Below are 14,805 nucleotides of genomic sequence, written 5' to 3'. Positions count from 1 at the left end.
ATCTAAAATACAAGAATTAATATGGTAAATGAAAAGAGGTTAAGAAGAATATTATTGGATTGGGGGGGAAGAGGGGCTGGGAAAAGAGAGAAGTCCCCTCCTTCATTTGCCAGATACCAGAAAAACCAAGACCACTCCACTTCTCAGACCACAAATTTGACCAGTACTGTTTTCTCTCAAGACATCTCTACAAAAAGGGTTCTCTCTTGTTCCCACTTCTCTAAGCCAGGGGTTTTTCTTCATTTTGTAGTTACTGCATGCCTACCATATGCCAGGCAATGTGTTTGTTAGCTTATTATTACTTAGAAATTAGCCCTAGAGGGCAATACTTATATTTTCAAAGGACTTTCTTGGGTCATCTCACATATTCCCCTATTTTTCCTCATCGATGTAATTGGCAGTTCATCCCACTACTTAATACGTGGAGGAACTGAGGCCCAAAGAAATTCAGTGACTTGACCAAAGGCCACAGAGCAGTGATAAAACCAAGGGTTTTTGTTGTTGTTTTGTTTTGCTTTTTTATGAAACCCAAACCTAGGTTTCCTGATACTCCTCTTCCCATTAAATATGTAGCAAAAAAAAAAAAAAAAAAAAGAATTTACCAAGATGTTGGTGTGTAGGCTCTGAGGCAGATCCAGCGTAGAAGTGATCAGCAGTTTCCCCCAGTCAGGGCATCCTCTGGGCATTGAGCCCCTCCCTCTACTGGACTTCAGTGCGGTGGACAGGGTGGATATTTGACATGCCAGTGCAGCAGAGAGAGAGAGACTCAGGTAGTAGGAAGTATAAGCCTCACCTCGAGCTTATTTTTAAAGCCACTTGGTCTCACAGACCAGAGCTTTGGAGACAAAATTCTATTCCTGTCAGCGCTTACAGTGTGTGTCTGCAAATCCCTCAGCCATTCTGAATCTCACTTTTCTCTCTGCAGTGGAGATCATAATAACTACCTCATACTTAGGGTTTTTCTCCTGAGACTCGAATAAGGCCTGAGGCTTTGTAAACTGGAAGAAATGTGTATTAATATTAACTTCTCTCCCATCGCGTCCCCCTTACACACCCATAACCTCCAAAACATAAAACTTTTCCCCAAGGTGTAACCTGCCCAGACCACTATCTCGACCACCTGGGTAGTGTGAGTTCCAGATGCCCGTTCTGGGTAACGCGCCCTCCCAGCTCGCGTTCTTGTTTTTGTTTTGGGTTTGGGAGGGAGATGATCACGATCTAGGTTATCTCCGGTCTTCCTAAACCTCCCTGTCTCTCCATCACCAGCTCCATCCGCCCCCGCGGTCTCGCTCTGCAGGTCCGCCCGGGCTGTCTTTTCTGGCTCCACCTCTCGCTCTGGCTGTCGGTGCGAGTCTGGGTCTCTCTGCCCCTCCAGACGCCGTTCTCCGGCGGGGTTTAGGTCTGTCTTCTTCACCCTCAGTGAGTCAGAAACAAAGGAGGGGGGTGGGGGGAGCGCACTCTCTCCGGCTCCGCGATTCGCCCTTTATTCTGAACTCGCAACGTCAGCGAGCGGGTGGATGGAGCTGCGGGGCGCGGGCTGGGCCGCCCACAGCGCGCCGGGCCGGGGGAGCGGCCGGGCCGGGCCGGGCCGGGAGGGCGGGTGGCGGGGGCGCGCTCGGGGGCCCGGGCCGCGTGGGCGCGGGGATGGAGGGCGCCGAGGGGCGGGGAGCGGGCGTGCATGTGTGTGCGAGCGCGAGGGAGGCCGGCCTTTAGTGTAACCGGAGCTACAAAGAAGGGGAGAGTCCGGGAGAGGGAGGGAGGAGCGGCGGCGGCGGCGGCGCCGGGGGCCTCTCCGCACCCTCCCCCCCGGACAGGAGCCCCCTCGAAGCGGCCTCGGCCCTTGACGCGGGGCCGCCCCTCGGCCCCCGCGCCCGCACGCCGGGAATGATGAAGAAGAACAATTCCACCAAGAGGGTGAGTGCGCCCGCCCGCCCGGCTCCCGCCGCTGACTTTGTGCCCCGAGGACCCCGGCCCCGTCGGGGCCGTGGGCGGCCGGGTTGGGGACCAGGGGCCCCAGGCGCCAGCCCCCTGCCCGAGGCGGCCCAGCCGCCGGTCCCGTCGGCCTCGGCCTCGGCGCGCCGGGCCCCACGACGAGACGCTGGAGGGGGCTTTTGTTTGTTTACTTGGTCTGGGGGTTAACTTGGCTGAGTTTCTGTCCGACCCCCGGCCTCCCTCTCCCTGAGCGGCCGACGGCCGCTGGCATCGCGCTCTGCAGTGGCGAGAAGACAATGAGAAATAAAATAAAATGCTGTTAATCCCGGCGCGGCGAGGAAGGAGGCTGGGGGAGGGGGCTGGGGGCCCGGCGGAGACCTGAAGGCCACCCCTTGGCTCCAGCCGGGCCCTCACCCCTTCCCCTGGCAGTTCCAGTTGTTTATTTGGGAGAAAGGGGAGGGGAGCGATGGGGGAGAGAGTTCCTCGGAGTGAAAGGCTTTGAAGAAGTGGGGAGCGAGCGCGGGGCTCCCTGACTCGCGCTGCGGCGGGGCGGCCACGGGAAGGAGGGGACAGGGGGACGGAACGAGAGGAGGAAAAAGCTGTAATCACCTAATCGCGCGGTTCTCATCTGGCCCCGGGGGCAGGGGCCTCAGGATGGAAATCATCAGTCTGCACCGCCTGAGAAGGTCGGCTGGGTACGAAAATTCTGCGGGAAAGGGATTTTCAGGGAGATTTGGAAAAACCGCTACGTGGTGCTAAAAGGTGACCAGCTCTACATCTCCGAAAAGGAGGTAGGTGGCCTTTGCCGGTAACTATCCCTGTTTTCTCATAGTCCCCACTTTGTCTCTCTGCAGGGGTCTTATCTACCTCTGGTCTCCCCTTACCTAATCCCTCATTTTGTTCCAAAAGCGAGTTCATTGGTCTGGTTGGTCTCTACCCCATCTTCCCTGCAGAGAAAGGTCACCCTTTAGTGAAAAGATCTGAGTTAGAATTAGAAGTTGAGTTTGCATTTTAGTTAAAGATTTTTCTTTGGAGAAACCTTTCTGACAACTACGACAACTCCTTCCCAAGATGTCCTAAAAGTTCCGAGTGTCCCCTGCTGCCCCCTACCCTATCCTGGCCTCTAGCTGAATGTGGGATTCGTTTTTCTTTGCTGTTGCTGCTGAAACACTCTGTTCAGCTTATTCTCCACTCCTTCCTGTCCCTGCCACCCCAACCCAGCTAGCCTCCCCTTTCCTGTCTTTAGTGGGGACATATGCAAGTCATATCAGTAGTACGGCTGCCCTGAATCACAGAAAACAGACACACAACCCAGGGTCAGCCTCCTATGACCTGGGGTAGAGTATTGGTGAGTGGCAGACAGTTAATTTCTTTTGAAGCCAATGTCCCTAACCAGCATGTGTTCTCTGTTCCCCACCCCAACTCAAAAAAAAAAAGAGGCAAGGATCTCATCCTCCACTTCCTCCTGCCCAGCACCCCCATTTTTATCAGAAGGAAGAATGGAGTTGTGAACCCCTGCATGTCTCTGTGTCTTTGGCTCTATAGTTAAAATGAAAAAGACAGACCACGTTGGGTCAGAACCTGAGCCCACATATTGAATCCAGACTCTTCTCCCTTTTATCTCTAATTCTTGGGATCAGTAACACGTAGCAATACTGAGAAACTGAAACTGCCCCTGCATGTGTTAGAAGTCATTCCAGTCCCTACCTCTGCAACTGTTGTCAGCATAGCCTAGGAGACTGTTCTGAGTTCCCCTGATAGGATGGCCCTTCCCCACCCCATCCTGTGTTCCCTCACCCAGGGCTAACTAGGAAGTCCTCCCTGAGTTCTAACCTCTTCTGCTTTCTGCATAGACTATATTTAGGTAAATAAATCCTTTTATGGTGTTGAAACAGACACACACTCGGTCCTAGAGAAAGTATTCATCTGAACAGAACACTGAGGCAGCTCAGGAAGAACTAAGCTGTGCTGGGGCCAAAGAGATCCCTCTTAAGGGTGTTTAAACCTTACTGTTTACACTAAGCTAGGAACTTGGTGATGGAGGGAGGTGAGAGAACACTTTGACATGAGGATTTATTTTTAAGGGTCACCTCTACCCAACCAAATCCTACAGAAGGACAGAAGGTTTTTCCACAATTTGCTGGCTTCCCAGTTAAAAAAAAAGGAAAAAAAAGCAAGTGTCAAAGTGTACCTCCTGTCTTCCCCGAACTTCATAATGGCAGGAAACTAGTGAGCAATCAGGGAGAACTTCCCACACGTCAGTGGGGAAACATGAGAACAGGGAAAGGGTAGAAGGAAGAAGACCTTTTTTTGTTTGTTTGTTTTTATTGTCCAAAGGACAGTCTGGGGGCGAAAGAGTGTGGTTGATCCATGTTTGTGATGGAAGGGGTACTGAGACAGGGGCAAGGATGGAATGACCTCAGCCTAGGCTGTCTGGTGTCCTGTGAGTCAGGAGCATCTGACTGGTCATGGGGCCATCTGCCCACTGCTAGTCTGCCCCCTGCTGAGAAGGGCAGAGGAAAAGAGGGAACAAGCCTATTGATAGTACTCTTCCTTGGAGCCAGTTTCCATGCTACAGTGGCCTGAGTTAAAGGTGAAACTGACCGAGGATGGTGGGCTTTATTCTGTCACTCTCCAAAAGTTCCAGAGTCAATAGATGCAAGATTTTTTTAACGTGTAGTATGATTATAATTTGCATGTTAAGGCAAGAAAATTCCTAACCCTCTCCCCTAGAATTTGCTTTAGTCTTTTTTATTTCCTCTCATAAAGGCAAGGTCTCCCACAACTGCCTCCACCAAAGAAATCCTTCTGTTTTTGTTGTTAATAATCATTTTCCTCATTCTCAGTCAAAGGGCTCCTTATGATCGTGGGGCTGATGTATAAGAACAGAAACTAGACCTTAGGGGGACCTCATGGTAGAGGAAATTGGGTTCAGGGCATCTTTTTTGGCAAGCATGGGAAAAATTCCTTTCTGTGGGCCAAGGACAAACAACCAGAGGAAAGGAAGGGTTGACTTTGGAGGGTGGTAATTATAAATGAGACTGTGGGAATTAGATGGGCAAAAACAATACAGTGGAGAACTAAGGTCTTGGAGTTGTCCATCTTCCCTGAACATTGGAATATGCTTGTCCTACTGCATGCCTCACCCCATCTCCTACCCCTGCTCTATCAAGGGCTACCCTCTGTCAATGTCTCCTGCTCCCCAGAGCTCCTTATCAGTCATGTCCAAGTCAGAATACCTCCCTTCCCTTCCCTTCCCTCCCTTTCCTTTCCTTTCCCTTCTCTTCCCTTAAGGAAAACAGAACAAGTAACTCTCTTCCCCTGGCTACGTACACACACCCAGCACCTTCCTCTCCAAGATTTCTGGCCTCTGCTGATAGTCTCAACTCTGAGGAAGGAGGGGGAGAGGAGTGATGCCTCACCCTGCATCCCTGCTGCATGTTTCTGGGAATTGTTCTGGGACACCCCTTGCCAGCATCTTGTCCACTTCCACCCACAATCCTTCAAGGCCTCTCGTCAAGAGCTCAGGATAGGGGAGAGCCCTAGAGGAAACAAACAGAGGTGGTTTATGAGCAGCCATTCACTTGAATGGGTCTGTGTCAGTCCCCTGGGTCCAACAGCAAGTCAGATGGGCAGATACAAGAGCAGAGATGGGCTGGGGAATGGAAGAGAGAACTACTTCCCAACTGCAAGGTTGACGAGAACCAGGGGGCTGGATGAAGTCAACTCCACACACACAACTCCTATTTCAGAGCTTGGGAATTGGGGTCTCTTTTGTGAAATAATTCCAGTCAGGAAGGGTGGATGTCTTCCAAGGAAGATAGGAGGCTACTTTTGTCTGTTTGTTTAGTTTTAACAAGACAAGTGCTGGTGGTTTTTCTCTCATCCTAGGAAACCACGAACAAGCTCACTCCTCAGAGTCTTCCAATCCCAGGCTCAAGTAGCAGAGGGTGAAAGGATTTTCTAATCACAAGCTGCTCTGTCTGTGCTAGTGACAAAGTCTCCTCCCCTCTTGCAAGCCAGCTCACAGCTTTAGAGGACGAGCATTATGGGATCACCTTAGGGAAAAGGAGAAAAAACTCAAGAGAGGTCTAAAACGGACCTTGGCAGAGATGTTAATGGAATTTGTGGAGCTCAGAAAAGGCTGGCTGGGGTTGGAGGATGTAGACAGAATGCTGGTCTCTGATTAGACATTCAGCTAGAGAGTTAACAGCCAAATGCTGGATACAGCTGCTCAGGGTAGAACTGGGTGCAAGATAGGTTCTACAAACAGCAAGGGCTCAGTTTAGACACAAGGAGGAACTTCCTGGCAGTAAGGGGATTTAGGCAGTCAAACTGGAATCATGGAAAGAGGCAGCAGAACACTTTTTTCCAAGTCTGAAATTTAGTCCTCTAGGAAGAGTGTAAGTGCATCTTCGCCTAGAGAGAGGGTTGTGATTTAAATGGCTTCTCAAGCCCTTGGGAGCTACGTTGGGTTATCATGGTACCTTGGAGGGAGGAAGGAGAGGTGGGAAGTACAGGTGTATTTTTCAGCCTGTCTGAACAGACTCAACAAACTGAACACAGGGGCTGTTGTTCCTGTGATGCTAAAGCTCCTGAAATAGGTAACTCTTTTCATAATAGTATATATTTGAGGAAGCAGCAGGGAGGGGAGGGGGATGGTAAGAAAGAACAATATAAACATAAGAGGGGAGAGGCCAGAGGGAGCCCTTCATTCCCCTCAGACACCCCCTTTACCTCCTCCCTCTGGACAGTCAAGGACCATCTGGGTTTTGCTTACTTCAGGATGATAGGATTAACCTGTTAGCCCTGTAACTGTCCTCTGAAGGAGTCATGGTGAAGGCAGACCTGCTGGGGCTCTGGAAATGGTAGCTTGGCTGAAGAGATTGTGGACAAGGGGTTTAAGTGGAAACCCACTAGAGGAGTCAGGGCCTGGGGGCTGCCCCTCTCTTTCAGGCCTCTGTGGGCCTTGGGTAGGGCAGCCTTTTTCTATCCTGCCATTCCACCCCCACCCCACCCCCGCCGTCAGGCTTCTGGTTCCCAAGACTGATTTAAACTTAAAATTTGGGGACAAGGACTAAGTAATTTTATCCTTATCACCTCGCTTCCAACCCTCCCCTAGGTAAAAGATGAGAAAAATATTCAAGAGGTGTTCGACCTGAGTGACTATGAGAAGTGTGAAGAGCTCCGGAAATCCAAGAGCAGGAGCAAGAAGAATCATAGCAAGTTCGCTCTTGCCCACTCCAGACAGCCTGGGAACACGGTATGCTTCTCCTGCCACCTTGGCCACTGGAACATTGACCAGGTCAGGGAAGGGGGGATGCAGGGGAGGGCACCTTCCCCCTTCAGGAGCTCTCTCTCAGCTCAGAGGCCCTGAATTATTGCTCTCTTGCTGACTTTTATTATTTAACGTGAGAATATTGTGACCATTTCCTTCCCTCTGGGCAAGCCAGCCCTTAAACTGTCTAGCCACAAAGGTCATCTCTCTCCCTCTCTACCTCCCCCACCACACACACACCCCCTCTCTTGGGAGACAGTCACTTTTACCTGTGAAGCCATTCCTGTCACATTCTATTTTTTCAAACATTTAAAGGTCTTTGTTTTAGTACGCATCCTTTACCAAACCTCTTCTAATTACCTCGAGTGCTGTATTAATGTCTAGTACCCTTCTGAGTTCCTCCTTGGTCTTTTCTAAAACAGCCTCCAAGCTGTGGCATTTTTCAGGAAGAGAGGCTGGTTTCCTTAAGTCACAGATGACTCCAGAAGTAGACTCTCTCCTTCCAGGAGCTGGGTCTAAGAGAATGAGATTATAATTTCTTATTTCTTCACTGTCAAGGTGAGGCCAATTCTAAAATCCTGGCTGAAACAGGAATCTTCCCCTCACAGGCACCCAACCTGGTCTTCCTGGCAGTGAGTCCAGAAGAGAAGGAATCGTGGATCAGTGCCCTCAACTCCGCTATCACTCGAGCCAAGAACCGCATCTTGGATGAGGTCAGGGGACTTACTGTGGGGAGAGGGACGCTGAGGCAGAGGGAAGTGCTGTGACTCACTAATGAGGGAAATAATGATGCAGGCCTCGTTTACCAGCTCTACTTCTTTATCTCCCTTTTGAAAACCTGTTCTCCTATCTTCTCTCCAAGTCTTTTCTGCCAACTCCTCTTTCTCTGCTTTCTGATGCACGGGCCAGCCCCGAGCCAGCTTAAGAAGCCCCTTCATGTCCCTTGCCGTTGGATTTGCTCAGAAGCAGTTTATGGGGGGGGGGGGATTTTTCCCCATCCAGGCATGTTCAGGCATCGGGGAAGCTGGGTTGGGACAGAGAGTCTCTAAAGAGCATCCATGGCTCACAGTGCATCTCTTCAGGTCACCGTTGAGGAAGACAGCTATCTCGCCCACCCGACTCGAGACAGGGCAAAAATCCAACACTCCCGCCGCCCCCCAACTCGGGGACATCTAATGGCCGTGGTATGTAAGACTGTAAGAAAGTAAAAACTGCTGAAGGGCCAACTCCATGTCCATTCATCTCAGACAGGACTGTATCTCAGATAGTACACCAGAGGCATTTGTGATACCAAGGTCAGAGGCTAGGGAAGTCCCTCCACCCCATTCCCCTGCCTCATTCCTCTAAAGCAAAAATATTTATTCAGCACCTACTGTGAATTCAAAAGTCTTGCCCTCAATAACTTTTATCATCCTTTGGGGAAAATGAGACATACCCACAGGAAAGTGAAAAATGGAAGAACTGAATATAGTACAAGGCAACAGAAGCTACTGTCATGTGGCTAGCTATCCTGATGGGTAACAACATTACGTACTGCAGGCATTTAGAAGAACAATGGGATTTTCTTTCATTTGTCCAAGCTCTAAGTGTCTAGGAAAAGAGGCAGTCAGCACAGTAGAAGGAACGTGGGCTTTGGAATCAGACAGAACTGGGTTGGAACCTGTACTCTCTCTGTGAGTCCCTGAAACTGCTTGTCTCCAACTGTTAAGTGAGGCAGTAGTCATGCCACTTGAAGGGTTGCCATGAGGAATGATTGAAACAACATATGTATCAATACATATGAGGTACTGAAAACCCTTATCACTTTTTTTAAATTATAGTATTCTGAAAACAGAACACGTTTTATTTTAAGGCAAGGGGTTCTGGGTTCCAAATAGCAGAGGGGGTTGAGGTGTGTGGCTCAGAGGATACAGATGGAAAAGGACAGTTACCCTTTCATGCCAGGTATCCTGCATGTGTCAAACCCAGTTTGATCCTTAGAGTCCACAATACAGAGGAAAAAGAAGCTCTTCAGGAAGTTCATAATAAAGTGAAAAATATGGGAAACAAGCAGAAGAAATTACTTTAAATCACAGAAAAATAAAAGAAAGAAATAAGTTCAAATCACTGTCAAAGGAATAAGAAATAGCAAACAAAGCCACAGGGCTGTCGGGAATGAGGGGCTTCAGGGATAGCACGCCGAAGAGGAAAATGGCCACAGCTTGCATCTTTCAGGCAGTCAGTCCTAAAATGCCCACTGATGACCATCTACCCCGTTCATTCCACCTTCTCCCCCTGCAGGCTTCAACCTCTACCTCGGATGGGATGCTGACCTTGGACCTGATCCAGGAGGAAGACCCTTCCCCTGAGGAACCAACCTCTTGTGCTGAGAGCTTTCGGGTCGACCTGGACAAATCTGTGGCCCAGCTGGCGGGCAGCCGGCGGAGAGCAGACTCAGACCGCATCCAGCCCTCCTCAGACCGGGCAAGCGTCCTTCCTCGACTTTGGGAAAAGCCAGATAAAGGGGCCACCTACACCCCCCAGGCACCCAAGAAGTTGGCCCCCACAGAAAAAGGCCGCTGTGCCTCCCTGGAGGAGATTTTGTCTCAGCGGGACACTGCACCAGCCCGCACCCTCCAACTCCAGGGTGGGGACCCCCCAGCGCCCATCCCACCCCACCCGGGGCAGCTGTCCCGGATCCAGGACCTGGTAGCAAAGAAACTGGAGAAGACTCAGGAGCTGCTGGCAGAAGTTCAGGGACTGGGAGATGGGAAGCGAAAGGCCAAGGACCCCCCTCGGTCTCCTCCTGATTCTGAGTCAGAGCAGCTGCTGCTGGAGACAGAGCGGCTGCTGGGAGAAGCGTCATCAAATTGGAGCCAGGCAAAGAGGGTGCTGCAGGAAGTCCGGGAGCTGAGGGACCTGTACAGACAGATGGACCTGCAGACCCCCGACTCCCCACTCAGACAGACCATGCAGCACAGTCAGTACCGGAAGAGCCTGATGTGAAGGACGGCGACAGAGTCTGCAACTTCTCGGGGGGGGGGGGGGCAGATTCTTATCTCCAAGTGTTGCAGGATAAAGCTTTTTTATTTACCTCAGTCAAAAAAGAAAACAAAAACACAATCAAACTCGTTGCTCTTGCTGGTGCCCAGCCCTCCTACAGCCCTTCTTTCCCAGCTTCCCTTCCTTCCTTCCCTCCTCTCTCTCTGAGACAGACCTAAATTGTCTCAGATTTGGAGAAGTGGTGACCCCACCTGGATGAAGAGAGAAAGAGGGTAACAAAGGCATAGTCTGACCATTTTAAACACACCACCCCTCTGCGGCAGGACGAGGAATATGCTGCTGCTCCCAAGGGTGTGTATGGGCTTCTAAGTTTAGAGGTGGGGGGGGGGGGCTTCTCTATGTCCCATTCCAACTTTTCAATTTGAGGGTGAAATTTCAGCCGCTCAGCTCTAGCTCTGTGGATGTGGGAGCCGGTGCCACCTGTCCATGCACACAGAAGTGAAATTTATCCCAGCCCTGAGGAGGATTTTTGCAATTAAAATCTCCCCCGCCAGACACTGGCTTCTCAGGCTTAGTAGCCTCTGGTCGAGATTGAGCTGCCTGGCTTTCTTATTTGAGGGGTTTCTTCCCTTCATCTCTCACACCCTCCCCAACACTGACTCAAAGATACAACCCTGGATGGATGGGATTGATTTGGTCATTTGGCTAGAGGGACCTAGCACAGGGAAACACAGCTGACCCCACAGAAGAACCAAACTCAGAAGGAAACTGATTTGTAATGCAAGCTGGGTAGGATGAAGGGGAAAACCAATATGTGCCCAGGTTCCTCTTTCGGCCAAGCTAGGGTTTCCTGTAGCCTCCCCCTCTCCTTTAAACCTCTCTTGCAATGTTAATCAAGCCCTAGAGAAACATCTTTCTACTCATGCCACCATGCTCCTGAGCAACGTTTGGAGCTTCCAGGCTCCCCTGCATTTTTGTCTGTAGTAGATATTACACAACTCTGTTTGCTTCTGGCCTCTAAAGTTTCTAAGATCAAGCTGAATAACACTGAAGATGTCCAGAGAAGAGTTGTGCAGGCAAGATAACGAATTTTGAAAAGAAGGGGACAGAGAGCCTCATGAATCAAATCAAATGAAGGGTTTAAAAAAAAAACACTTTGAAGAACAGTTGCCCCTTGAACAACATGGGGGTTAATCTGCTTGTAACTTACAGTCACCCTCCTTATCTGCAGTTCCTCTGCATCTGAGGATTCAACTAACCACAGACTGCAGTACTGCAGTATGTTTTTTATTGAAAAATACCAACATGTAATGCAATTCAAACCTCTGTGTTCAAGGGTCAGCTGGAGACCTGTCACTAGCTTCTTGATCCTCTTCCCTAGATCTCCTCTCACCTCCTAGAGCCAAAGCCTAGAGCTTCCCTGAGGGTAAGCAGGGAAAAGAGGAGGAAACAGACAAGTTGTGTGTAGATCTCAGCTGCGAGCCTGTCCTCATGTGACATTCAAGAAGATGGGGTAGGAGGGAGACAAGGAAAATCCTTTGGGCAAAACATACCCTCAATTGCCATTCTGCTCTGATGTTACTCCACAACTCACCTAACAAGATGGGGGACTCTCTCCAAGCTGAATGTCTATAGGGAAGAGAGATTCTCGTGCTCTCTTGGTCCCCCACCACTCACAGTCATGAAGATCTTCCCTAGATAGGACCTGGAGTAAGCAAAATTACATGTATCCTTGAGTGAGGAGAGTGCACCAGACTAACAAGTACACATCATTCCCATACTCCGCTGGGGTAGGAGGGGAGGGAACTTGGGTCTCCAGACTTCTGATCCTCCAAACAGGTTTCATTCACTTAAACTCTAAGCATGGTCAGCAGAGTCATTCATTGTCACAAATATTGAAAGTGTAGTTTAAAATGATATTTACTTTATAAGTCTCCATCTTTGTATTAATTTTATCAGCATTTTCCCTTTTCTCTCTTCCTTGTCGCTACCCCAGAGCTAAGAAAAAGAAAGAAGCAAGAATGACATGTATGTCCCAACATACCAATTATCTGAGGCTCCCAGGGGAGCTAGAGGATGGCGGGAGACACTGGAGAGGAGAGAGAGAGGTGAGAGGAAGGAGAAAAGAAAGATTGGGGAACCTGGGAGACTAAAAGTTGGATGTTGGGCTCCTGGGGTCTTCAGGCACCAGAGCCAGGCCACAAGGTGGTAAAATGAAACCAGCTTTGTAACCAGACAGATCTGAGTTCAAATCCTGTCTTTTTAGTTATGAGGCCCCGGGCAAGGCACAAGCTTTACAAGTGTCCGTTTTCCCATCTGAAAAATGGAAGTGTAAAGACAATGTATGGAAAATGCCTTCCTGTTTGGAAATAGTTCTGGTGGCTGCTATTATTAGTTTGACTCAGTGGGCTATGAACTCCTGCCCAGGTGGCAGGATTACAGTTTGAATGAGGCCTAGGGTAAGGGGTTAATTAGTCGGCCTAGAGTATGTTCTGGTACATGAGTTGATCCAGATCACAAACTGTGCCCATAAGCCTTTCTTCAAGGAGAGAGTGCTGAGTACTGTGCTAAAGGCTACAGATTGAAAGTGGGGAGAAGGTTGATCTCCTGTCTTCAAGAATTTCAGAGCTAAGCACAAAGCCAGGCTTCCCAATAGAAAAACAGCTTTGAGTGTACCCTGATGGTGGGCTGCTAGCATGATCTCTGTTAAAAGTGTGAGCACATGGCTGGAGGAAGATAACACTGGAACTCTAGCTTTCCCTTCCTCCCAGACCCCTCTTCCCTCACTTCATCACTCCAATTTCTTTACCTACAATATTTCCCTTACTTCCTCTGTCACCTGTTTTGGGGTAAATGGGTGGATTGAGTGGGGAGCATGGGGCAACCAGCTTTCTACACAGTTGCCAATAGACATCTTTCGGGATGTATATTTATTCTTCCTTCCTTCTCTTCTAACATCTTTGCAATATTCTTTTCTTACACAAATGAACTGGAAAAGGGAGAATCTTTGGGGAGGCCCCAGGCCAGGGAGATGAGGAAATCCAGGACACAGAATTGAAATGGGATAAGGGATAGAGACAAGTGAAGAACTAAATGCCATTTCCTATTTCAATGACATTTTCCTCAACTTTTCCCGGTTCTTCTCCCATTAAATTGTTAAGTAAAGGTTTAGGGAACAGACTGAGGTACAGTCCTGATCTGCCTCCATTAGGTAGAAAGTGTGAGGTGTTGACCTGGAAAGCTAATGAGTTAATTTGCATGCTATTTCCACAGTATAGCTGTAGGTTTTTTAGGGTGAAAAGAAAAGGGAAAAAAAACCCCACAAATTGATCTAACTCCTGCTTCACAAACCCTGCTGTGTGCAGACACTAGGGAAATAGCTTAGCCTCCTCCTTCCCTGCCCTGTCTCCCAGCCCCTCTGCCATCAGTAAACTCTACCTCATTTTCCCCAAAAACAGTCCCAAAGAATCTCTCCCCTTTCTAAACTTCACATGCATGGGGACCTAGCCCCATTCTGCAACCTCAAAGGCTTGGCTACAGCCCCCTCCCCTTCACACTCCCTTCCCTTGCTTGGTTCGTTCCTTTTTCTGCTTTCTTCCTACCTCCCAGTCTCCCAACAACAGCAGCCAATCCCCAGCCTGCTCTAGAGCCACACCATATATGGAGAGGTTGGAAAGAAACCGGAGTAAATGCGGGAGCGAACACACCACACACACACCACACACGCACAGACACACCCCTAAGAGCTTGAGCGCCTCTCTGCACATGACCGTGTCTGTCTGTCTGTCTGTAGGACACAAGCCCCACCATTCCCTGCCCTGGCTCACCCCACCCACAGACCCAGGAACCTGTTTGCTATTCCCCGCCTTTATTCATGCCCCCTGAGACCATCAATCCAACCAGTTGCCTCTGACCTAGATTCTCTGCACTAATTACAAGCCTAACGAGATCTAACAAACACCCAACTTAGCACAGCTGAGACCCTCGAGGTCAATTAGTGCAGCCCAGCTCAGCTCAGGAAATGAGAGATGGAGCCAGAAACTTTTACTTGCCTCACTCCAACCCCAACCCCTACCCCAGCCTGGGCTTCGAAGCAGGCTTGGGGAGAATGCAAAAATTAGCAAAACCAGTTTAAAAATAGGATCCTGGAAAGTTAACCAGTGTGGGGAGAACTGCATTAGGTTGGGGAGCAGTTGGAGAATACAGATTCCAGCTCCTCCTAAGTTATCAGGAGGGAGAGTTTGGTGCAGCTACAGAAAGGAGGGACATCAGGCAATCTTTATTTTTGTAAGGAAAATATGGAGAAGAGAAACTCACAGAACAGCGGGTAGCATAGAACTCTTGACTGTATCACAGTCTCCAACTCTTATTCCCTCCTCCTCTTTGCTTCTTCCTTTGGACAAGTTGGATTTATCTCCCCTGTCTTTCTTGCTGGTTTGGAATGGCTCTGAAATCACTCCTTTCACAAATACTAGACTCTACCTCATTCTTGCCTTTCCTCTTCCAGATTGTAAAAGCATGACAGCAAACAGCCCTTTCCTCCCAAGAAACACAGAAAAATATAAAATAAGGATAATCAGTTTGGGGTTAACAAAGTGTTGTCAAACACTTAG

The 14,805-nt window shown here is 49.4% G+C and overlaps 1 protein-coding gene across 3 annotated transcripts; it reads left to right on the top strand.

Moving 5' to 3' along the window:
* The first annotated feature begins 1,305 nt into the window (after positions 1–1,305).
* Positions 1,306–10,317, top strand: PLEKHO1 (pleckstrin homology domain containing O1). Of its 3 annotated transcripts, none has more exons than XM_032464368.1 (6): positions 1,306–1,419; positions 2,577–2,723; positions 7,055–7,195; positions 7,819–7,923; positions 8,293–8,394; positions 9,491–10,317. In XM_032464368.1, the coding sequence occupies exons 5-6, from the start codon at positions 8,386–8,388 to the stop codon at positions 10,193–10,195; spliced, it is 714 nt and encodes a 237-aa protein (XP_032320259.1). In that variant the 5' UTR covers positions 1,306–1,419; positions 2,577–2,723; positions 7,055–7,195; positions 7,819–7,923; positions 8,293–8,385; the 3' UTR covers positions 10,196–10,317. The 3 variants fall into 3 exon arrangements, with proteins under 3 accessions (XP_032320259.1, XP_032320258.1, XP_032320257.1); XM_032464366.1 differs by lacking the exon at positions 1,306–1,419 and adding an exon at positions 1,606–1,914; XM_032464367.1 differs by lacking the exons at positions 1,306–1,419; positions 8,293–8,394 and adding an exon at positions 1,603–1,914.
* Positions 10,318–14,805: the final 4,488 nt, after the last annotated feature.

Source organism: Camelus ferus, chromosome 21 (genome assembly GCF_009834535.1).
Source record: "Camelus ferus isolate YT-003-E chromosome 21, BCGSAC_Cfer_1.0, whole genome shotgun sequence".
NCBI classification, from domain to species: Eukaryota; Metazoa; Chordata; class Mammalia; order Artiodactyla; family Camelidae; genus Camelus; species Camelus ferus.
This window is presented reverse-complemented; position numbering and strand designations above follow the sequence as displayed.

Coding starts and splice junctions, on each gene's coding strand:
- PLEKHO1 (XM_032464366.1), top strand. CDS start 1,885: ATGATGAAGAAGAACAATTCCACCAAGAGG. Junction 2,724..7,054: donor TCTACATCTCCGAAAAGGAG/GTAGGTGGCCTT, acceptor ACCCTCCCCTAG/GTAAAAGATGAGAAAAATAT. Junction 7,924..8,292: donor AGAACCGCATCTTGGATGAG/GTCAGGGGACTT, acceptor GCATCTCTTCAG/GTCACCGTTGAGGAAGACAG.